The sequence below is a fragment of the Cebus imitator genome, unplaced genomic scaffold (assembly GCF_001604975.1).
Source record: "Cebus imitator isolate Cc_AM_T3 unplaced genomic scaffold, Cebus_imitator-1.0 Scaffold45, whole genome shotgun sequence".
In the NCBI taxonomy this organism is placed as follows: Eukaryota; Metazoa; Chordata; class Mammalia; order Primates; family Cebidae; genus Cebus; species Cebus imitator.
The window spans coordinates 1,892,655-1,918,261 of NW_016107360.1; the positions used below are offsets into that span (position 1 = coordinate 1,892,655).

At 35.7% G+C, this 25,607-nt stretch overlaps 1 protein-coding gene across 4 annotated transcripts in view; it reads right to left on the minus strand.

Moving 5' to 3' along the window:
- Positions 1-21,190: 21,190 nt before the first annotated feature.
- The window catches only part of SNX13 (sorting nexin 13), a 139,440-nt gene continuing 135,023 nt past the window's right edge, over positions 21,191-25,607 (minus strand). For all 4 annotated transcript variants that reach the window (XM_017526925.2, XM_037737892.1, XM_017526928.2 and 1 more), the window contains one exon: positions 21,191-24,712. In XM_017526925.2, the coding sequence (XP_017382414.1) occupies positions 24,465-24,712 (248 nt within the window). In that variant the 3' untranslated portion in view covers positions 21,191-24,464. The remainder of the gene's footprint in view (positions 24,713-25,607) is intronic.

Consider the following 25,607-nt stretch of genomic DNA (forward strand, 5'->3'; position numbering starts at 1 on the left):
TTTTGCCTAATCAAAGTTTATGAAGATTTTCTCCTATGTCTTATTGCAGGGGTCTCCAACCCTTGGACCATCAACTGGTACTGGTCTGTGGCCTGTTAGGAACTGGGCTGTAGAGCAGGAGCTGAGTGGTGGGTGAGCAAGCATTACCACCTGAGCTCTGCTGTTTCTTTTGTTTGTTTTTGAGACAGAGTCTCACCGTGTTGCCCAGTCTGGAGTGCAATCTGGGCTCACTGCAACCTCCGCCTCCCAGGTTCAAGCGATTCTCATGCCTCAGCCTCCCAAGTATCTGGGATTACAGGTGTGCGCCAACACACCCAGCTAATTTTTGTATTTTTAGTAGAGACAGGCGTCCGCCAAGTTGGCCAGGCTGTCTCAAACTCCTGGCCTCAGGCGATCCGACCACCTCAACCTCCCAAAGTGCTGGGATTACAGGCATGAGCCACTGCTCCTGGCCTCACTTTCTGTCAAATTAGCAGTAGCATTAGATTCTCATAGGAGTGAGAACCCTGTTGTGAACTGCATGTGAGGGATCTAAGTTGTGCTCCTTATGAGAATCTGACTGATGCCCAGTGATCGAAGGTGGAACAGTTTCATCCCAAAACCATCCCCCTCACGGCCATTTGTGGAAAAGCTGTCTTCCACGTAACCAGTCACTGGTGCCAAAAAGGTTGGGGATCACTGTCTTATGGAATTTTGGTGAAGATTAACTGGGATAATGTATATAAATTCTGGATACATATCAGTGGGAAGTAATATCTGATATTGTCATTTAGACAATTCCTCCAGGCTCTGTCTTCCACGCTCTATCTAATTTCTCTGGTTTCTACCTCTACCACACTCTAGATTTGCCTCTTGGTTGGACTGGCTCTGGCTTTGATTTCAGACTCTTCGTAAAACACTGCTTCTGGATACCGCATGACCTTTAGTTTCAAGCAAGTGATGCTGACGGTTGCTTAGCCCAGGTTCTGGACTGTCCAGGAGGGGGCATCAGACACCAAGAAGAGAAGCCCCTAGAAAAGTCAGCTTTAATCAACTAATATCTGCCATTCATTGAAAACCTGCCTTGTGGCTTCCTCTTTATGGGCATTATCTCCATTCACTGGAATAACTGTGGGCATTGAATACAGTATTACCACCATGATATAAAAGAGGAAACTGATTTAAGTTTAATAACTTTCCTGGCATTTCCCAGTTTAGTAATTGATGAGCTGAAACTTGACTTACTATAAAGCTGGTATTATTTCTTTAATACCACCAATCTCGATCTTACAGGACTACAAAAAACCTTGAAGCAAGCATTAGAACTTCCCTCTATCTTTAGTTGCTCTAAATAACGTTAAAAGGTGTTTACAGAGCATTAAAATGTGTTTAACAAAATGTTAAGACAATATGTCCTGGTCTTAGGGGACAAACTAGAAATCAAGTTCCCAGACCTCAGGACCTACAATATGAATTAGAATGCAAAACACAAACAAGCAACATACCCAGAAGGTAGTTAAGAAGTAATAACGCCTTGATAAAATTAATATCATGCATTCTAATACTTTATTGAAATTTTCTCCTCTGGGCTGGTTCATGATATTTTTAAATATCTAAACGATGGCTTACTTTTATGAAGCTTCAACCTGACTAATTTCTCTAAGGCACTATTGTTACAATTTGAGTATCATTCACCCAGGGGCTAGTATTATTTTCTCAAGGGGTCTATCTGCAGCAGAATCCCCTGCTGGCTTATTAAAATGCACATTTCAAAGCCACTCCTTTCATTTACTGATGTCTAGGCTGGTGCCTGACATGCTGCATTTTTAAGCAGCTGTTCATTAAACAGCAAGAAACAGCGCCTCACCACTGGACCTCACTTTTTGCCATTAACAAACAGCATCTCCCCTTGAAGTTCTGCCTCTCTTCCTCTGCGTCCTAAACATTATAAAAGCAGAAGTTTATAAAGTTAGTTGAATTTCTATTGTTTGGCACATAGTGATGATGACAGCTAACAATTCCAGAGGACTGAATGTGCACCAGATAACAGTCTAAGTCCTTTACCTACGTATTAGCATACTGAATCCTCACAACTGTCTCCTGTTGTGGATCCTATTAACTTCAAATCTGTCATACAAATGAGGAAACAGACAGGCTAAGTAACTTGTCCAAGGTCAAGTAGCTTGAAATTGATAGAGCCAAAGCTAAAACCCACAGGCAAACCGATTTCAGAGTCTAAGCTTTTGAATATTATATTCTTCTTTTTGAAAAATGATTTAATGGCAAAAGATTTGAAAAAACAAACTCATATAATCATCGAAGTAAGAAGCTTTCACTCAGCTGAAAGGCAAGGTACAGACTTGGCTTTATGTTTAAAATAAATATTTTTTCAAATTGAATTTTGGGAGATCTGTATGTATTAGGAGTTTAGTCTTTGTTTTTTAAGAAATTTTCCCAATTTGTCATTTAACTTTTTATGTACTTAAGGTATAATTTGCTATGCAAAAGTTATCTTTAATTTTATGTAGTTTTGTTGATTATTTGTTTTGGATTTTGAATCATCAGAAAGATCTTTTCCACTTCAAGGATACAAAATAATTCTCCTAATATTTTCTTCTTGTGCTTTCAGGATTTCTTTTTAAACGTGATTTTTAATGTATTTTAAGTTTACTGTGATATACAGGTAAGGTATGAACAAGTGCATTATTTGTCACAACACTCATTATTAAACTGCCCTCTTTGCCCCACTGATTTCAGACGTCCTTTTTAATCATGAATATTCTAACGTATTTTGGATTATTTCTGGGCTTATTTTATACCTTTGTGGACTACATTTTTAATTTATGAGGCAGCCAGATGCATTTATTTTTGCACTCAAGTATTACTTTAGTCCTGGCGATAAATTTATGGCCTGTTTAATGTACCATGTTATTGCTGACATCCCTTATCACCCTGGGGAAGTTACAGAAATAATGATCAGTAGTGATACAGTGATGGCTTCAGCAAAAAACAGATCTAGAGGAGCACTGTCCCTGGGGATAGCACATTGTGCTGGTCACCTGCTGAGATTTTCAAATTCATATCATTTTGGCTACTCAACTCTACAGGTACCTTTCATCTTCCTTTGGAAAGTAGCAGAAATGAGGATTAAGATAAAATTCCCATTACCTGTGGTCCAAAGAGAAAGCATACTACCACTGTCTGTTCATATTATTGGCATTATGTTAAAGTGCAGAACCAAAAGCGAACTTTACCCTTTTCCATATTCTGAGCTTGGTATGTGTGTCTGCTGTTGGTACCCAGGATTGGCCTATATTACCCAGAGTGAATCAAAATGGCAGCTTGACTCTCTTTAGACCGGAGAGGTGGACCAACACAAATTCAACAGAGTATGGCGAGAACATCACAGGAGCTACTCCAACAAAATCGCTTTTCATATTGCGAAGCTCCTACATGGGCAACCCTGAGCCAATGTCCCTGTAAATCCCCTTGACAGCACTGTTAGAACAGGATAAACTTCTTGACAGTGTTTCAACTTTGCAGACTCCCTATCAGACTCACTTTCTCAAGTTACCAGCTCATAGTGGGTAAGGCGGTGTGAGTGCTAGGCCTCAAGGCCTGAATATGATTTGGCCAGTGCTCTTGGCTCAATCCCTGCTCCATGTTAAGCTGCAATAACCACAGCTGGAATGTGCGTTTGTGCCCTCTAGGTCGAACAGCTGGAAGAAGGGCTCCCTACCCTCCCCCCCCCACACACAAATTAAATTAGGAGGTGTAAAATGCTGTGGGAAGAAAAACAAACCAAGATGACAAAAACAGGTGCCAAAAGGCATTTGTTCACAATGCCATCACTGTTTCATTACTTTATGTATGATTAGTAGCTCAGCTGCATTAGGGCACATTTCATACTTCTTTGATCTTTTAATGTCTTGAAAAGAAAAAGAAATAGCACCTGCTGATGAAAGCTATTCCAAGAGAATAGCAGGCTCTGTTCACCAACAATCTCAAAAGCTTTACTATCCTACTCTATGGACAAATTTAAAGACTACGTCTTTAAGAAACCAAACTCTTCAAGAACTAACTTAACAATATAAAACAAATGTCCCTTTATTGTTATTTTCTAATTTATTGTCAGAGGATTATCTGTTAATAAGCCTTGGCTTATTAGAAAAACTTTGGGAAGCTGAACTTTCGTCACAAGAGCAGTGATCAGTTGTCATAGTCCAAAGTATCTCTCATGTACCTGATGATTCCTCAATTCTAAACAGGAGACCAAAGGGGCAGCAGTTCTAAAGAGAACAGCCACACAACCCATTGCACAATAAGCTTTGCTAGCACAGCCTATATATAAACACTGGTTTGCATGGGTTGCAATATAGCCACTAATAACTGGTTCCCTCCCTTGTTCACCCATCCTGGGAGACCTACAGGTACCTTAAATTCTCCCTAAATTGTTCTAGAAGAAGACTTCTCATGTATTCCTTAGCCTGGTCTTCTTGACTACCCTTTAAGTTTCAGCCTTTTTTAAAAAAAAAATCTCACCTGCTCAGTTTTGTGTTCAACAATGCATGTAAAGTACCACTATGGCTGTTAAGACCCTTACTGGCACATTTCTGTGCCCAGATTGTACAGTTCTAAGTTCCATGCCAAGTTCCTGATATCTTGTGCTCTCAATGTCCTATATTTTTTCATTTTCAACCTTTTCTTTCATTATATCCTTTACCTTCAGACTAACAGCAAAAACAGGACTTGAGGACCATCTAAATAAGTGATAGACTTCCCATCCCTTCCTTCCTGACCTACCATTCTTGAACCCTCTTCCAATACAGTGCATTCCATCTGTTGTTTCTCAGTCCCTTATGCCAGTGGTGCCAGGCCATCCTGCTGCATCAGTCCTCTAGACTTGTCTTAGTCTTGGGACAAACTTACGTAGGCCTTCCTTCTAGCTTACAAACATTGAGATAAAACAACTCTGAAACTGCTATTTCTTCTTGAAATTGGCATTCTGAACTTATAATCCTTAAAGGTATGAATCAATAGTTTAATCTCTGATAATATTAGAAGTCAACTGAATTACTTTCCAAATCATTGGAGGGGAGCAGGAATTGATAAGACCAATAAAATGAATTCATGCTTGTCACTTTATAGCAACAGACACCCTAACTGATCTGAAGCAGTAAGAATGCCTTGCATGTCCTATGTCCAGTTTTCAAGGAGTCATCCCTTAACAGTGTTACGTACTCAGAGCTCCCATGTTCATGAATCTGTCGACCACATATGCTCATATCTCATGAGCCAATGGTTTTACTGTCCTGGCCATTTGCTCCCATTGTGATTCACAGTCCAGTCTCTTTGCTTGCAAACTTGGCTTTCCACCCAGTGGCTCTCTTCACTATTTGGAGGCAGGATTACAGAGTGATTAACAGCAACTTGTAATTCTGGCTCTAAGTCTCAACTGCGTGACCGTGCACAGATGATGTACCCTGCCCCTGCAACTGAGTCTCTCCAGCTATAGAATGGAGATAATAATACTTAAATCTTTGGGTGTTTTTAAAGGATTTAAAGCACTTCAAATGTCAAGCATTCATTAATTGCTAACTAGGATTGCTATTATTCAGGGAAAAGCATGTGAGCCATCAATAAAGAACAGCCTTGTGAATCAAACTCTGAAGGGCCACTCTGAAGTGGAGAATTAGAAGACAGAATGTAAAAGTACCTAATTATTTTTTATAAATTATAAGCTGCCTCATGGTAAGCTTCTCTCCATGACAGCAGCCCAACAGAAATAAATTAAGTAACTCCGTAAATGCAAGGCTGTATCATTGTACTTTGCAGCACTAAGACCAAAGGATGGGCTCTAAGTACCAGCTGGCAGATGGACGCAAGAAACAGAAACTAATTTTTTTTTAATGCTTACTAATTTGATGCTGTTTTATTTATGTAAGCAACTCCTCAATGTAATTTGCAAGTTCAGCAATAATTCAAGAAATACAAATGGCTCTGCAAAAGAATGTGTGGACATCATTTAGAAAGCTTAACTTCTAATGAGTGAAAAGTTTCCTAAGAAAATCAAATGACTTAGGCTAACAGGAAAAGAACTCCTAAAACAACACATTCAAGGAGAAGAGCCAGGATCCAGAATCTTACTGGGTCTCACATTCACCAGAGCTGCACTTGTCAATGGTTCACAGGTGCCTAAGATGTGTTCTACCTCTCCAGACACCAGGTGTACCAAAGCTGTTCTGCTGAATGAGAATTCATTATGATTTCATCTCTGGGCTACAATCTTGGCTACATGGGTCTCAAGCCATGGGTCTTAGCTACATGGAGTCACTGCCCTGTAACTCAAAGGTTTGGCAGAGATTTTGGGAAAGCCCCTCTTTGAGACAATGCCCTCTGTATTATTATTCCTTACTCATCACTGGGGCAAGGTTATTTGACCAAGATTTTATTCCAGACTCCCTCTCACTTCCCTTAGGACACATTCTCTTCCAGAGGGTTCGCAGGCCCTCTCTGCAAGTCAACTGTATGTACCCCAAAGCATCTGAATCCTAGAATGAGCACAGCTGAGGCTCAACTAGCTCCTGCCCCAGAATGATTTTGTCAATGAATAGGGTCACTTGGCCAGTGGATTACAGAAATAGTATTTTAGCCAGGAGACTGTTATTCCAATGCCTCTTTTGTTTCCCTCACTTCAAGTTGACTTACTTTGTGAAACAGTTACAAGTAAAAGTAGTAGCCAGGAAGGGACACAGTCTTACCACAACTAATAAAGGAGTATCTTCCCAACAATTAGCCTTCAGCAGAGGGGATTAATTAGTGAATTCCTTAAAAGCTGTTTTTATGCACTATCTTCAGACAAGTGCCGTTTGGGTGGGATGCACTTCTGTTGTAATAGGAAGCCAGGCCTGGTGTCTAATCATCAGGAAATTATTAACTACATGATTCTAACTATCACTTAAACTGACTCCTCAGAGGGAACTCCTAATTCTATTTCAAATATTTCCTATGTAAAATGGAAGTAACGGTCTCTTACAAAGTTATATATGTATACTCAAAACTTCTGAACCGTATTTCTGGGTTTTAAGACATGTTTGAAAATTATCTTAATTTCCTTCTCCTAAAGAATGATTTTGCTTTCCTGTTGTCCTTGTAAAGTCAATTAGATAGGAGTCTGCCATACTTGGGCTGCTGGCCATGACTATGACATCTCTCCATTAGAAATATCCTTGCTTGTGATGTTCTAGGAGAGAATCAGTGGCACGCATCCATGCTCCATACCATAAAGCACTGCCATGGCTGATGGGACAAAGAATGGCTCCTGATCGAAAGGTGACTTCTGAGGTGCTCCATTCCAAAATCTCCACCCCACAGAAATGCCCTTAACTGGATGTTGACTGGGTGAATCAATCAAATCCTCTCTCTACATTGAACACAAAGAGAAAATGCAATGAAAAAAATTCCAGAAATTTAGGACTCCAATGAGAGAACATATGGATAATAGAGTCCCAGAAAAAGTAAAGGAACAAAAACCAAGAAATATGTAAAGATAATTTTCCAAAAATAATAAAAGACATAATACTATACACCCAAGAAACCCAATCATGAGCAAGATGAAAATACACATGTGCAGACGAGCATGTGCTTATACACATACACACACACACACACACACTCCCCTAGACACATCATACTCAAACTATAGTAAAACATAAAACAATGATTATTGAAGGCACCTAAAACATTAGAATAGAAAAAAAGATGCCATACAAAAAACAAAAAAAAAAAAAAAGAAAGAAAAGAAAAGAATTACAGCAGACTTCTGTAACAAAACCAAGCAAGGCAAGCAATAAAGTGGCATTTAAAAAAATCATTAAGACTATTTTTAAGTACAGTTTCAGATTTATGGAGTAATTGAGAGACAGTACAGAGTTCTACATATTTAAACCACCCAGCTTCTTATTTCCCATCCCCAGTTTTCCTACAATTAAAATCTTGCATCAATGTGGTCTATTTGTTATAACTGCTGATTATAATATAATTAATGCAATTATAATAATTATATAATGTAATGATTGCATTATTAGTAACTATAGTCCATCACCTACATTAAGGTTTACTCTTTGCATTGTACAGTTCTATGGGTTTTGACACAAGCCCTATGACATGTATCCACCATTTTGATTTCATTCAGAATAGTTTTATCACTTTAAAAATTGCCTGTGTGTCACCTATTCATCCCTCCGTTCCCTATTTCCAAGTCCCTGAAACCACTGACCAAAATTTTTATACTTATGGAGTGGCATTTATGAAGTACTGTAAAGAAGTGTAGTCAACACAGAATTCTATGCACAGTGAAAATATTGTTCAAAAATGAAGGTGAAATAAAAACTTACAGGCAACAAAAACTGAGATAAGTCAAAGGCCGCAGACATGTGCCACAAGAAGTGTTAAATTAAAAATTTCCTGGCAGGAGTATATTACCAGGCAGAAACTTGGATCTGCACAAAGAAAGAGAAAGCACTGGAAATGGTAAAAAATAAATGTAAATATAAATAGTACTTTTGTTGTTTTTAATCACTTTAAGAGATGTTTGACTAACATAAAATAAATAAGTTTATTATAGGGTTTATAGAAATATACTGTTATAAGACTCTTTAACTATAAATAAAGCTGTACAATATTATTAAGGCAGCTGTGGTGAGTTAAAGTTGTATATTTCAGACCTCAGAGAAACCACTCATGTTTTAAAAAGAATGTAAAACTAATAATAAGCCACCAGAGAAGATAAAATGGAATCATAAAAAATACTCTGACAGAAAAGATAAAAGGGGAATAAAGAACAAATAGGACAAAAATAAAGCAGCAACAGCAAGACAAATTTAAATTCAACCATATTAATAATTAAAAACAAATCGTTTAAGTATATTTAACACCTTAAAACAACCACATTTAATATATTACATTAACACAAAGTAAAAGGCAGAGAGTTCTTTTAAACAAAAAAACAGTCAACTCTATCTTGTCAACAAAAAAACCTGTTAAAACAAGGGTCAACATACTACAACCCACTGGATAACTCTAGCTGCACATATTTTTCTAAGGCGTTAAAGCAAAGAATGGTTTTACATAGGTGACCTATAATGTCTAAAATGTTAGCTATCTAGCCATCTATGGAAAAAATTTACCAACCCTGTCTATAAATAATAAAGACACAAATAGCTTAAAAGTAAAAGAATGAAAAACTTACCCTTTTCAAACACTAATCTAAAGAAAGCCGGAGTGGCTTTATAAATATCAGATGAAGTAGACTTGGAAACAAATAATATTACCAGGGATAAAGAACATTAAGCAATGATAAAATAGTCAATTCATCACACAGACATAAATATCATATATACATATATATATATATATATGCACCTAGGAAAAAAGCTTCAAAAACATGATGCAAAATCTGACAGAAATAAAAGGGAAACATAGATAATAATTTTATTGGGATACTTCAGCATTCTTCTTTCAGTAACTAATAGACCAAATTAAAAAAAAACATGGGTAAGGATATTACAGTCTTAAATACCACAATCAACCAAGTTGACCTAACCAACAATCACTGAACACTCTACCCAATAACAGGCACAATATACATTCTTTTTGACAAGACAGATCATATTCTAGACTACAAAACAAAACTCAACACATAAGAACTGAAATCATATTGTTTTCTCCAACTAAAAAGGAATTAAACTTGAAATCAATATAAAAATATGAAAAAATAAAAATATTTAGAAATTAACACACCTCTAAATAATCCATAGGTCAAAGAAGAAATCAGATAGAAAAAGAATATCTTCCGAGGTAAATCAAAATGAATTTTTAAATAACTCCTAATTTGTCCTAAGCATACTTAGAGGAAAATTTATAGTATTAAATGATTATATTAAAAAAAAAACAGTTTGAAGTCAATTATCTAAGCTTTCACCTTAAGAACTAGAAAAAGAAGAGTAAATTAAACCTATATCAAGCAAAAGGAAATAAACAATAAAGAGTAGACTTAAATAAAACAGAAAACAGAAAAACAAGAGAAAAATCAATGAAACCAAAAACAGGCATTGGCAAAGATCAATAAAATTAATTAAACTTTAGCCAGTCTGATGAGAGAAAGAGACAGGAAGCAGAGTAGAAAGAAAGAGGGTGGAAGGGTAAAGAAGAAACACAAATTACCAATATCAGGAGTAAAAGAAAGAATATCCTCATAGTTCTCATATATATTAAAGAATAGGCGGGGAAAAACATATATACGCAACTTTATGTCAATGAATTGGATCACTTAAATCAGTGGTTCTCAACCAACACGGGACATCTGGCAAAATGTCTGGAGACATTTTTAATTGTCACAACTTGGGGGTTTGCTGCTGGCAGCTAGTAAGTAGAGGCCTGAGATATTGTTAAACATCCCATACTGCAGAAGACATCTTCCCATAACAAAGAATTATCTTGCCCAAATGTCATCTTGGTTGAGAAATCCTTACTTACATGAAATGAACAGTTTAGATAAAATTCTTTCAAAGACTCCAACTACTAAAGCTTTCTCAAGAAGAAATAAATAACTCAAACAGTCCTTTATCTAAGAAAGACACTGAATTCGTAGTTCAAAACTTTCCATGAAAGAAAACCATAGCCTAACAGGCAAATTCTAACAATTAGGAAGAAACAACATATTCTTCTAGAATATATTAAAAAAGGGAATACAACCCAACTCATTTTATGATGTTGTTGCTTTGCTACACAAACCAAAGATTAAAAGAAAACCAGTGACTAATATTCCTCATGATTATACAGGCAAAAATCCTTAATATCAGAGATTCAAATCCAACAATATATAAAAAGGATTATATGTCATGATCAATTGGGATTAATCTCGGGAATGCAAGGTTTATTCAACATTGAAAAATCATGTAATTCCCCATATCAACAGACTAAAAAACAGTACTATATGATCACTGAAAATGATACAAAGCATTTGAAATCTTCAACATTTATTTATGATAAAAGCTGCCAGCAAATAGGAATAAAGAAGAACTCCTTCAGTCCAATAAATAAATGGCATGTATAAAAAGCCGACAACTAACCTTCAAACTAAATGGCAAAAAACTACCTCTCCCTTAAGATTAAGAACAAGGTAAGGATGTCCTCTCTCATCATTCCTGTACAGCAATATGCTGGAGTTCCTAGACAGTAAAATAAAACAAGAGAGAAAAGGCTAAGGGAATGAAAATGAAGATTTTAGGCCAGGCGCAGTGGTGCATGCCTGTAATCCCAGCACTTTGGGAAGCCAAGGCAGGTAGATCACTTAAACCCAGGAGTTTGAGACCAGTCTGGGCAACAGGGCAAAACCCCAACTCTATATAATAATTTTTTTTTTTTTTTTTTTTTTTGGAGACGGAGTTTCGCTCGTTACCCAGGCTGGAGGGCAATGGCGCGATCTCGGCTCACCGCAACCTCCGCCTCCTGGGTTCACGCAATTCTCCTGCCTCAGCCTCCTGAGTCGCTGGGATTACAGGCACGCACCACCATGCTCAGCTAATGTTTTGTAGTTTTAGTAGAGACGGGGTTTCACCATGTTGACCAGGATGGTCTCGATCTCTTGACCTTGTGATCCACCCGCCTCGGCCTCCCAAAGTGCTGGGATTACAAGCGTGAGCCACCGCGCCCAGCCTTATAATAAAATTTTTTTAATGAAAAAATTATAAATGAAGATTTTTAAACTGCCTTTATTAACATATGTTATGGCTGTCTGTGCAGAAAATCCCACAGAATCTCCAAGTGACTTTAGCAAGGTCACTGAATATAAGATGGATATAAAACACTGTATTTCTACATGCTAGCAATTAACAATTAAAAGTTAAAATTAAAATATATAGCCATTTATAATAACATCAAAAACCATGAAACACTGAATAAATCTAGCAAAATATGTAAAGGGTTTGTTCAATGAAACTACAACACTGATAAGAGAAATTGCATTTAGATGCCAATTCTCACCAAGGTGAGCTATAGAATAAATGTGAACCTTAGTAGAATTTTTTTTGTTTTGTTTTCATTTTTGTTTTGCCTGGCAGACAAGCGGATTCTAAAATTCGTATGGAGAAGCAAAGGTGCCCAAATAGCTAAAACTGTTTTGAAAGACCAAAGTCAAGTTGGAGGACTTACACTACCTAATTTTACGATTTATTATAACTTTATAGTATTAGCAAAAGAATATATATACAAAGATCCACGGAACAAAAATCCAGAAATATAACCACACATGTATGGTCAACAATTGACTCAACAAAGGTGTCAAGGTAATTTAATGGGGGACAGAATGATCTTTTCAACAATTGTGCTGGAATGATTGGGTATTAATTTTAAAAAAAACTCAATTTATACCTCACAACATACATAAAAACAAATTTGAGAGAGGGATTATAGACCTAAATGTAACATCTAAAAATATAAAACTTCTGAAAGACAATGTAAGAGAACGTCTTTGTGATACTGAGTTTAGCAAAGTTTTCTAAGAATGAAAGGGAAAAACTGATAAACTGCACTTCATCAAAATTAAAAATTCCTGCTCTTTGAAAAACATTGTTAAGAAAATTAAAAGATACAGAGAAAACCTTTGCAAAGCATGCATAAAGAACCTGTTACCATAATGTAAACATAATTCCTAGAACTCATTAATAAAAAAACTAAATAAAAAGAAATGAGCAAAAGATGTGAGCACCCACTTTAACAGAGACAGAATGGCAAGTAAGCAAATGAAAAGATGTGTAACACATTAGGAAAACCCAAACTAAAGCCACAATCAGAGACAGCTGCCTACCCATTAGGATAGCGAATCTTAAAAAAAAAAAAAAAAAAAAAAAAAAAAAAAAAGCCTTATAATGCAAGTGCTAGCAAGGATGCAGAGCAAAGGAAACACATACTGTTGGTGGAAATACAAAATGCTACAATTACTTTGGAAAATAATTTGGCAGTTTTTCATAAAGTTAAATATATATTTATCATATAACTTGGCAATCCCACTCCTGGGAATGTATGCAAGAGAATTAAAACATATGTCCACAAACTGGTACATGAATGTTTATTCTGATGATACCTGGTATACTGTAATAGAACTCCGATGCTAACCACAGAATTAGCATCACATGTCACAGGTTTAAAACATGCTCCTCCGTAAGACTTCCCTTACTTATGAGGCCCAGATGCACTTGCAGGTGCCCAAGTCACCTGCATTTTTGATCAACTGGCTACAAATCCCGGGGTTTCCACAATGTTCCCAGGTTTGATGAGAGTGACTCATGTAACTCAGGAAACCATAATAATCACGATTGTAGCTTTATTCTTTAAAATAAAAAGAATCAGTATTACTTTTTATTTTAAAAGTAAAAATCAGAACCAGACAGAAGAGACAAAGGGTAAAGTCTAGGAGGTTCTGAAACACATGGCTTCTGTGAGTTCTTCCTAACAAATTAGGGTGTCTGTCACTCTTATTAAAGAAAAGGCAGCAGGTCCAAAATGGAGTCATTATGCCAAGTTTCCAGGTCACCAAACCTAAACTGTTCACGTCTAATATCTGACCTTCTGAGAAATCAGGAGATAATGCCAAATTCCATTAGGCCAGCAAGACTGTTTACTCCTCTAAAAGGAATGTATTCTTAAAATAATCCATCCATTAATTTGTTCACCGTTCTTGCTTGCTTCCACTTTTTTCTGCCACAAAACTCATCCACTCTCTAGCTAATTGGAGCTTTTTATTTTGTAGACTGGATGCTGCCTGGCTCATGAATTGCTAATAAAAGTCAATTAGATCTTTGAAATTAAATCTCTTCAAATTTTCTTCTTTGATATCCTTTTGGCACACCAACGTGTTCTTCAAACAGGAAACTCTACTGAACTTTGCTGTCCAGAGTTCTTATTGGGGATTCATTACACAGCCACAACTGATTAGCCATGTGATTGAACTCAATCTCCACTCCTTCTTCCCTCTTTAGAGGTCAGCTGGCTCAAAATCCCCACTACTCTATTCACAGGTAAATTTTTGTGGGAACCAGCCTCCACCCTAAATCATCTCATCTGGTTAGCATAAACTTGGGTAATCCAAGGGGCTTATGAATCAAATACATTCCTGTTACCTAGGGAAATTCCAAGGATTTACAGTCTCCCAAAAACCAAGGAAAAAGGCCAAATTCTTTATTATACAACAATGTTTATAGCAGCTTTATTAATAATCACCCAAGCCTTGAAATAACCCAACTGTTCTTAAACAGGTGAATGGATAAAACTGTGGCATATCCATACAATGAAATATTAACAATACAAGAAACCACTGATATGTACAATAAATTTTAAGAATATGAACATTTTTTACATAGACATTGTAAATGGAATAGCTATCAATACAGCATCATCATATGATCTGTAGCATCAGAGAAACAAATGCTTCTTTATAAAAACGTAATTTAGTGCAGTGTTTCACAGCCTCGTGCTCTTGACATTTTGGACCATATAGTTCTTTACTGTGGGGAGCTACAGGATATTTAGCATCATCCCTGGTCTCCATCCATGAAGACAACAGTAGCAATATACCAGTAGTGACCATCAAAAATGTCTCCAGATATTATCAAATGTTCTGTGAGTGGTGAAATGACCCCCAGTTGAAAACTACTAATTTAGTTGAACAAATGTTTTTCATACCTTCATAATCTTAAATGTTTTGTGGAGACAAAAATCTTACCTGACCGATTAAATCATGGTAGAAAATTCATGGTGTTCAAATTCTGCTGCCCATAAGAAAACATAATAAAATTTTACATAAATTAGAAGCTTTAGAGTAATTCACATCAGGGCAAAGACATACAGCTGACTTAAGTAAAAATTATTACACTTCTCAAGTGTCTAAGTATTCATTTTGTTTAATAATATTACCTGATCTTTTTCCACCATTACATATCAAATAATAAAAAACTCATTTTATAGAGCTGAGTAATTTATTGATACATACTGGTACATATTTTTGGAACATATGCGATAATTTACATGCAAGGAATATGTAATATCAGGTTGGTATTTAGGACATCCATCACCACAAGCATTTATCATTTCTATAATGCTGAGAACATTCAAGTCCTTACATCTATGATTTTGAAATGTACAATACATTAAGTATAGCCACGCTACTCTACTATACATTGTAACTTCCTCATTATAACTGTATGTTTTTGCCCATTAAGCAAACTTTCTTCCTTGCCTTCCCCCAACAACCTCCCACTGACATTCTTCCTAGCCTTTTATAACAATCAATCTACTATTGACTTTTGTGAAATCAACTTTTTTTGCTCTCACATGAGTTATGTAACAGCTATCTTTCTGTGGCTGGCTTATTTCACTTAATGACCTCCAGTTCCATCCATGTTGCTGCAAATTTGGTTTCATTCTTTTTTGTGGCCAAATAGTATTTCATTGTGTAAATATACATTTTCTTTATCCATTCATCCACCGGTGAACACTTACGTTGATTCCATATCTTTGCTACTGTAAAAAGTGCTGTAATAAACATGAGAGTACATGCATCACTTTGATATATTGATTTCCTTTCCTTTGATAAGTATCCAGCAGTGGAATTGCTGGATCATATGGCAGTTTTATTATTAGTTTTTTGATAAATTTCCATACTGTTTTTCCATGATGGTAGTACTAATTCACATTTCCACCAACAGTGTATGAGAGGTCACTTTTCTCTGTATCCTTACCAGAATCTGTTATTTTGTCTTTTTAACAACAGCCATTCTAACTAAGGTAAGATGATATCTCATGGTTTTGATTTGCATTTCCCTGATTAGTGATAACAAGCACTTTTTCATACACCTGTTGGCCATTTGCATGTCTTTTGAAAAATGTCTATTTAGATCCTTTTTCCACTTCTTAATGGGATTAAAAACTTCATTTCATTTAAAAATACTGACGGTCTTAGATTGTTTCCTGTTATTTGATAGCATATGTATACCTTTGTTTCTTGTAACTTAGCCATCAAGGGCATTAATTTAAATCATGGCTAACTACTTCTACCCACCTCCTTAAGTATTTGAAATTCCTAAGAGAGCTGGCAAACTTACCCATTGAAGTTTTTTTCCTTTCTCTCTGAAAACTATTTCTCTTAAACTTACACAAGTCTTACTTCGTCTGTTTATGCCAATCAAATTAGGAGCTTGTGTTATACTGTTCTTGCATTGCTATAAAGGAGTATCTGAGACAGGGCAATTTATGAAGATAAGGGGTTTAATTGGCTCATGGATCTGTGGGCTGTTCAAGCAGCATCTGCTCAGCTTCTGGGAGGTCTCAGGGGACTTTTAGTCATCACAGAAGCTGAATCGGGGGCAGGATTGTCACATGGTGAGAGTAGGAGCAAGAGAGAAGAGGAGGAGGTACCACACACCTTTTAAACAACCAGGTCTCACATGAACTCACTCTTCACCAAGGGGTTAACACCAAGCCATTCATGAAGGATACGCCCCCATGATCCAACCATCTTCCACCATGCCCCACCTCCAACAATGGGGCAACATTGAGATTTGGAGTGGATACAGAGCTCCATTAAATTTAAGAGACATTAAAACCTACTTTGTTATTTATCTCTGGAAAGAAGCAAAGGCATGCAAGTTTATCAACAAATGTATTTAGAAAATACTGTATACCCATAAGATAAAATACTTCTATTCAACATTTGGGCAAACTAGGACACTCTGGAGGGGTTTAGTGCCAAATTCTTCCCATTTCAGTATTTATGTGTTTTGTTTTTAAACACAAAGCTTTTTCAGACCATCTGATTTGTATTTGATTCATTTTATTTTACGGGACATTTTTTCTTTTTTTAAAGAAAGGAGAAAGAAAAATCCAAGCAACCCAACACCCTTTAGATTGCTTAGCCCGTCAGGAAGCTCCAGAAATGCCAGAAGTAATTTTCTCATTCAGTCTGCTGTCTCATTGCATTATACTTATGTATTCATTGACATAATTTTTTAAAGGAAAATTCTTAAATCTCAAGTCTTTACAAATATGTAAAACTAATTTCAATTTTTTACTTAAATCCCCACATCACTCTCTCATATTTGATGGTTAATCTGTATTTTTAAATTAGATATCCCCTGGTAGTGTATAGAAATGATCAGTTTTTATGTCCAATTAATTTTCAGTTGAGAGATCATAAAGTGGGTAAATGCCAGCTGCAAATACAGGAAGTGCTACAAGTATAAACATCTGTAAAAGGCTTTTACAAGGAGAGAGAGAAGTCTTTTCTTTCATTTACACATACAAACACACACTTTACAAGGAGAGAAGTATTCTCTTTTGTTTGCACACACACATGCCTTTATCCTTAATAAAGAAGAAGGAACAAAACTCACCGACTTATTGGAGGAGGAAGATCAGACACAAAGGATAGCTGAAAGATGTTTTCTTTCCAGGAAGCATGAAAACTATTTTCTTGAATACTGTTTAAAGATCATAGTACCATGTAAACAGACAAGAAACATGAAGGATTCTGCCACTGGCAGAAGAAACTGACTGCAACATGAATTTAGTCATACAGGAGAGACAAGATATTGGCCTAAGATGCCAGTTGATATAAAGAGTCTTGAAGAAACGAAGGCAATCAGAAAGATAAACAGCTGCTTGACAGAAAATTAGGTCAGACCACAAAAGTCAGCTCCCCAACACTACTGCTTCCACCAATTGACAAATAAAACAGCTATCCACTAATCAAAACCAGAATGAGACTTCACCAACACCCAGAAAAAGAAGGATGAGAAAGGGAAAGTGGAAAACAGTCAGCAAGTGTAAAGGCTCTAATTGTTGATGGGGTTCATCCCTGGAGGCAAGGTGAGCCTGGATGTAAACAGCCAATGAGGCAAAGCTGGCTCAGCAGGTGAGTCACCTGGGCATTCCCAATGGAACATCCACCTGTCAAAGGAAAAAACTCAGACAAAAGCATTTAGGAAAGAGTTTACTTGCAAAGAAGGCTGCAAGAAAATTTTCAGGCTTCAAGAGGACTGGCTCACAAATAAAAGGACAACAGTTATTTGAAAGAAAAATTTTCACAAGAACCATTATTATTAAAATAATTAGCCTTACAATTATTAGCCAGCAATTAGCCAACAATTTTTTCATGTACTGTAATCATTTACCTCACATCTTCAAACATCTTGAAAAACTTTTCCTTATTTATATTAGGTTGTAAGTCCCTTCCCTACCCACCTCCCCCAACTGTGGGATGCTTAGGCAAGGTAAGAAATTTGGGTTTGCTGTCCCAAGCCTTCTCCTCCTTTTAAGGCAGAAGTAGGCATTCTATTTACATTTACATTCTCCCTACAATGCAAGCCACAAATTTGTCAGGTAATTGCGTAAACAGAGAAGACATTCAGCAATCCAGAATTCAATCTTCTACTTACCTTGTTTTTGTGACTGACAACTAAGGTCGGTAGTTCTCAATTGGTGGTGTTTTTGCCAGCCCTCACCGCAGCCTCACATCATTTGGCAATGTACACAAATATTTTTGGTTGTTATTATGGGAGAAGAGGTGCTATTGGCATCACCTGATGGGCAGAGCCCAGGGACGAGGCCATCTCAGCATTAAGAGATATTCCTCCTAGTGAAGTAAACCATGTTTTTTTTTCTAATAGCCTAAGAATATTACACCAAAAAAAGAATTTTATGTAGACATATTAACACTAAGCATTTATTAGTTTTCAACATAATCTTGATCACAATTATTTTGAATATCTCTTAATACCTGGCATTGAGATGTTTAAAAAAATTAAGTTGAACTTCTCTTAGATTAATTCCATTACTACTGTAAATGTTCTCAAATATTAGTTACTAATAGAATAAGTAAATTAATGCATTACCTATAATGTGCAGGAAAGTTCCCACAACAAAGAATTACGTAGCCCAAAATGTCAACAGTGCCACTGCTGAGAAATCACAACAGACTCTAGTCAGCCCACCTGGGTTGAGATTTCAGCTTCATAACCAGTTATCAGTTGTGAACCTTTTAACAAACTGACTCAACTACTCTTAGTTTGCCCATGTATAAACTGAAGATGAAACAGTACCTATAACGCCTAAAGCTGTTGTGACTATTAAGTGCCATATAACTGTTTGCTATGGTAATCTTTATTGGAAAGATTCCTCCAGTTTTTCAGACTGCAATATATATCCATATCAATATCATTTCAATAGTTTGTCCTTTTATGACATCAAAATTTCCTTTGCCATGTTTCCATTTCTAGATGTGGAGGCTTCAACACAAGGATAAATCTTACAGACTTTCAACATCACTTACTATTATCCATTTCCTTTGATCAAGTTATACAGTCATACAGAAGAGTTAACATAGGAGGCTTGACTGATCTCCTTGGAGACCTGCTTACAAAGTTGGCCCTTGTCCTCAGGTGTTTGAGAATTTTAGGAGTATTCCTACCAATTCCCAAAACTAATGTGGCTCAGTAAGCCTAAACTGTACCAAAGACATGCCGTATGTTGAACACAGTTTTCTGAGTCTGGAATTGTTATGTGCCAGGCAAAGTGTACCTAAATAAACTGCCTTCAATAAAAACCCTAGGCACCAAGCGTCCAATGAGCATCCCTGAATAGCAACATTTCACAGGTGTTGTCACAACTACTTGCTGGGGAGTTAAGTTGCATCTTGTGTGACTCCACTGGGAGACTGCAGCGGCAGCTTGAGCCTGCTTTCCCCCAGACTTCATCCATGCACTTTTTCTTTTTGCTCTTGTTCTGTATCCTTTTGCCATAATAAATCTTAGCTATGATTATATGCTGAGTTCTGTAAGCCCTCCTAGTCGATCACCAAGGGAAAAAACTCCTAACACATAGTTCTATTGTTTCATTTCACTCTTGAGGATATGTAAAAGATCATGTTTAATGCATCTCTCACACAGGGAATTCGTAAACACATGTGTTAAGTTTCATTTTCACTCTCAACTTTGTGCAGGTTTTCCTAAATCAAACATATTACCTGTCATTTTATATATGGGCCAATGTCTAGCACAAATATAAACTAAACTGTATGGCATTTCCTTCTTCCCCTTGCATTTTCCAGTTACTACTCTTCTGGTCACATTAGCAAAATCTGTAGAAGTCTGTTTCCCACTTCTTCTGAGATGTGCTCTATTATTCTTCACTGAAGTCATTATTCTGGTATTCAGAACCACATTTAACTCTTTAATATCTGCTATATAATCAGCTGTTAACTTTTCATCTTTTACCTTTTTCCATCTTTCCCTTTTCTTCCAAAGATGGAACTTTCCATTAAAACGGCAGGCAGGAAAAAAATCTTTGTGCTCCAAATCCGCTGCCTTTTCTGTCCAGTTTACATTCCGTAACTAAATACACTTCGCCTTTTTTTGTCTCCTACTAAAGATTTTCCAAAATACATTACTTGAGAACATCATCCTCAAGCTGTTCATGACAAAAGATTCTGTGGTTAACTAAGTTTAGGAAATTAGGTAAGCAAAGTTAAACAAGTTTCTTACAGAACGTCTCAGAATTTTTGACACTATCATTTGAATTATGAAGGAACATTTCTGCTTTTTGGTTCATATACAGATAGTCCTGTATAAGTTACATATAAGTACAAAACACACCCCTCAGGAACATCTTAAAGGAAACAATATTTTACCATATGCATTTTAAGAAATATTATACCAATCCCTGCTGGGCCAGAAGTTATCACATCTGATGCCCTAGAAGTCTGCTGATACAGCTCCAAGAAGGATACAAATATTATGACCAATCTACTGTCTTTTAGAATTGAAGAAGTCTAAAATATTAGCCAAAATAGGAATTTAAAATGAGATCAAATAAAATTAATAGATTATTAATTATAAATCTTTCCGTCTGTGGGAAAAATACTTCATAATTTTACATGATGATGAAGTATGAAGTGTCTTTAACATTGTGGTCCTAAATTATCTGCCATAAAATAAAAAATTAAATTCAGTCTGTTTAAGTCAGTAATCACCCAAGCACTCATTTGTCAATCTGGAACCCGAACTGGTTATCTCTAAAAGAAAATGAAATACAAACAGATACTAAAAACCAGACTACTGAGCAAGCATCTTAAAAGTAACAGAAATACATGACTACTAAATAAACTCAACAAAAATGTTTGTTAATACTTTATTAGTATTTTCTAATGGACAGAACACAAACCAAATAAATTTTTAATCTTTTTAGTTGAATAAAAATAACTGACATTCTGATTTTTTCTTCTTTGTCAAAGAAGGAAAGTACTGATAGAACAGTTAGGCACACAGTTGACACTGTACAATGATATGCACACATTATCTTTCAACAATTATAATCCTAAAATGTGCTCTTTATATTTTTTCCCTTGTAATACAGGAGCCATGCTCCTATAAGCAAAATTTACTACTAATAAAATAATTTTCCAAGGAGTGACAAAAGACTTTTAAAACAAGTCCTTAAATAAAAGGATGCAGCAACAACGGAATGTAGGTTGTTGAATTAAGAAGACAGTTTAAGCTACATCTCAAAAAATTAAAAATTCATTTATCTTACAATTACTCAAATACACATGCATTAAATGAAAATATTGCACAAAATTAAAATTTTATATTGTGAAATTTACATTATTCTTAATTTTTATAAAAATTGGTACACTTTCTGGTAGCACTTAACTGTTTGATTTTTTTCCAAACACCAGCAGCACAAACTTAAAATGAACAAACTGAAATACTCAAGAAAGTTTTTAATGTTTGGTTTTTTAAAAAAAATTAAGGCTAACCAAGTGCATCCATTGGTCAATGGCACAATTGATTTCAGCAACTATTTGGAATATCCTAATCATAGGAAATGCCCATCTAAGTGATATATTTAAATAATACAATCAACTTTTAAGGTGAATAAACTATTATGGTTTCTAAATAGTTCACATGTTACCTGAAAAATTAGAAAACATAAAGAATGATTAATTTGGAAAGTTCTTGCCTAAAGGCACCACTGACTTAAAAAAACATTCAAAATTAAATACCAGAAGACATACAACCTCTTCATGTACATATTCATATATGCAATAAATGCATTAAATGTAATAACTTTATTAAACATAGTACACTGTACTTGACTTATGCTTAAATATTTTACACACAGCTTGACCAAGTCATTCAAAAAGTATCTCTAATTTTACCATGACCACAGCTCTTTCGGATGTAAATACAGATGTGCATAGAGAAGATGCACCACCATTTACAAAGACTATCATTTGACATTTTCCTCTTCTGAAATATAAACTCTTTTAAACAGAAATTACCTTAAAAATCCATTTACTCAAATAGTTTTTGGTATGACTGCAGTTATCTTGCAGGGCTCTATTTTGAAAATTTGCAATACTACATGACCTTTCTTTCCCTGGTTGATGGCCAGTGCTCCTCACATGATAGAGAAATGCTTTTCACAGGTACACGCCAGGCTCTTACTTGAGTTATTCTGTATACTCTTAGATTTATTCATGTCAAAAATAAACTTGAAATGAGCAGGGGCATATATGAAAATCACTGCACTTATGGCCATGCTGCTGCTTCCTACAGACATGTTTCACACATCTTCACTTTTAAAGCCTGGGGCTCAGAAAGAGGCCAAGGCAGGGAGACACCCTAAGAAGAAGAAATGTTATTTCTTCCATCAGAGCCACTAAGGATCTTTTCTCACTTGCAAGTTGCAATGAAAGGAATTTCATTTTATGTAATTCTGAAGACATGCAACATATGTTGAATATATGCATACTGTAAGTATGCACAACAGCATTATTAATAAATATGATTATTATAAAGCTTTAAAGGAAGGCTTCATTCTGTTAATAGGCCGCACTTTGTAAGTAGGATCTAAGTGAAAACAAGACAGTAATATCTTCTTCCAATCTTAAAGCTCCCAAATAACTGGGATACCAATACTCTGTCCCTTTACCTTAAGCACCCAGACTTTCTTTTAATACCAGGATCTTGGCTCAGCAGTCTGATAAGTAGCTTCACTATTTTAAGGTTTTAGTGTTAAATATTTTTAAAACAAAAAAAGCTGACACACCCAAACCCTTAGTCAATGAAAGTATTTAAAACTATGCAGAAATCTTGCATAGAAGGGGTATGAGGACTTCTAAGATGGACAAAATGGAGAGTGAGAAAAATTATAGGAAATACAGAAGCTCCAAAACTAGAGAAGGTATTTTGTTTTATTGGTATAAAATTAATTTATGGATTTAAAGGTATACACGGAGGGGTTTTGCCTACTAGCTTTATTTTGTAGAATTTTACATTATGTGAAATATAAATAAAAGCATATTTTTAAAAATATTATAGTTTTCATCATTTATTTTCATATATGTACACTGTCATAGAATTAGGAATTTGTATGTTTACTATGACTAATAAGCTCATTAATCATTTAATTTGCTATTTCTGCAGTTACCTAAGGCATGTCTAGATCACACAATTAAAAATTATCATATGGTAACTTTCCAGACTACTATTTAAATTTCTGTATTTTTAGAAGGACAAAATGTATTTGGCAGTTCTTCCAATAAATTATATCTTTTGTATAATCAGTAATCTGTTAAAGATAAAACTAATAATTTTGAAATTTAAATGAGAGCCACCATATGGCTTCTTTTTGCACAACAATGTCAAAAGAAAACATAAAATTGAGTACCATAAGAGCACAACACAGCCCTTAAGGCACACATAAGAATAAAAATTGTTGTATATCAATGAATAACAAATCCAATCAAATTCTGGGTTTGATTGGTTTTATTTTATACTCAGCTTCATTTTATATCACAAAACTATAATTCAGGTATAAGGTTATTTCACACATTAAGGGCATTCTGTCTTTTTCCCCAGACCTGAAAGAGATGTTCCAAGGATTATTCACCTGGCTAATCTGTGATATATCAAAATGCTGACATAGACCTACAAAATTATGCAAAACAAATTCCTCCAAATCGTATATTACACAGTCTCCAACTGTTAAACAAATTAGCCAATTTATCGGTGAACCATTGTTTTGTGCTTTCCTCAGCTTTCATATATACACTCTGGCACTTTGTCATTGCTGGAGAATGCTGATTAGTTTGAAATGGAAGAAACCAACACTATTCTTGCTTGAGATGGGGGCATTATCCTCTCAATGTTGCAAAATATGCACCAAATCATTTAAGACATGGAAATCTCTCTTGGTAGTGGATTATAGATGAGAATGAGAAGAACCACAGACTTATGGATGTATTAATAATCTATTTTGAGACACTAAAAGACTGGTGCAGACACAACAGTATATGAGTTAAGCCCCAGAAGATCTGTCCATACCATTAGTCCTGGACAAAATGAACACCAGCTTCATAGAGTGGAGTGTCACCTTTTCTGTAAAGAAGGCGCTTGAGTAGTTTGAAGTTTCTGTTTATATTTCTGCATCTGCTTTGACCGTGAATGCAGTCTGTTGAAAAGGTCACGGAATTTATACTGTGGAAATAAGGTTTCTAAAAAGCCTTCCAAGAAGACATAAACCATTCTTCTATTTAATTGGTTGTGCTGAAACATTTCAAAAACACGAAGAATACCTTTCCGTGTTGTCTCAGCCCCAATAATGTGCTTCAGTTCATCTAAATGAAGAGGGGGAAAATACACATAACTCATTACTTAAAGAAAACACAAGGTCTAAATTCTTAAATGCTCCTAAATTAAGGTACACAGCAGAGTAACTGATCAATGGTAGCTAACCAGTTAATGCATTTCAGCTATGTATTATAGCTGAAACTTAATATGCATCTTTGCATGCATGCATCTATCTACCCACTTATGCAAAAGCTACTTATGCAAAAGTCTCCAAGATCCCAAACCTGTCCTTAATACCCATGTGATACTTACCCACCACCCTATGTTTCCTCATCTGAAGAGGAGGATTTATAGTAACAAACATCCTTATAAGGATTTATAAGTCTTTAACGAGATCATGTGAAAAGTGATCTGTAAACTTTGTAACATTATAAAAATATTCTTACTATGCCTAATGAATAGTGAAAGATGCTATAAGAAAAAAAAAGCTAATCCATGGTGGTGAATAAAGTTTCACTGGAACACAGGAAAAAAAAAACAAACCTAATCCCTGACCTACAAAAACCCTTGACATAATAACCAAGGCATACAAATACTAAAAGTGTACGAATATTTATAGTGGGGAGACTTCCAGATATGGTAACAAAGAAAAGTTCGCTTTAACGAAGTGACAGGTAAAGTAGACTTTCTACTTGGGCAGGACTTTGAAAGATGCAATGAGATGACGTATTAGTCTTGGTGAAAAGAACATGAATGAGTAAATAAGCAGTAACTAGAATAACAAAGCATGTTCAAGAAATGGGGATAGTACAAGTTTGGTTGAATTTTATTGAGGATTCCTATAAAAGAAAGTGGAGAAAAGAGAAAGGTGATGGTGCTGTGACTGTAAGGTTGAGCAAAGCTGGCATTTATTCATAAATAACAGCAAGTTACTACAGATCT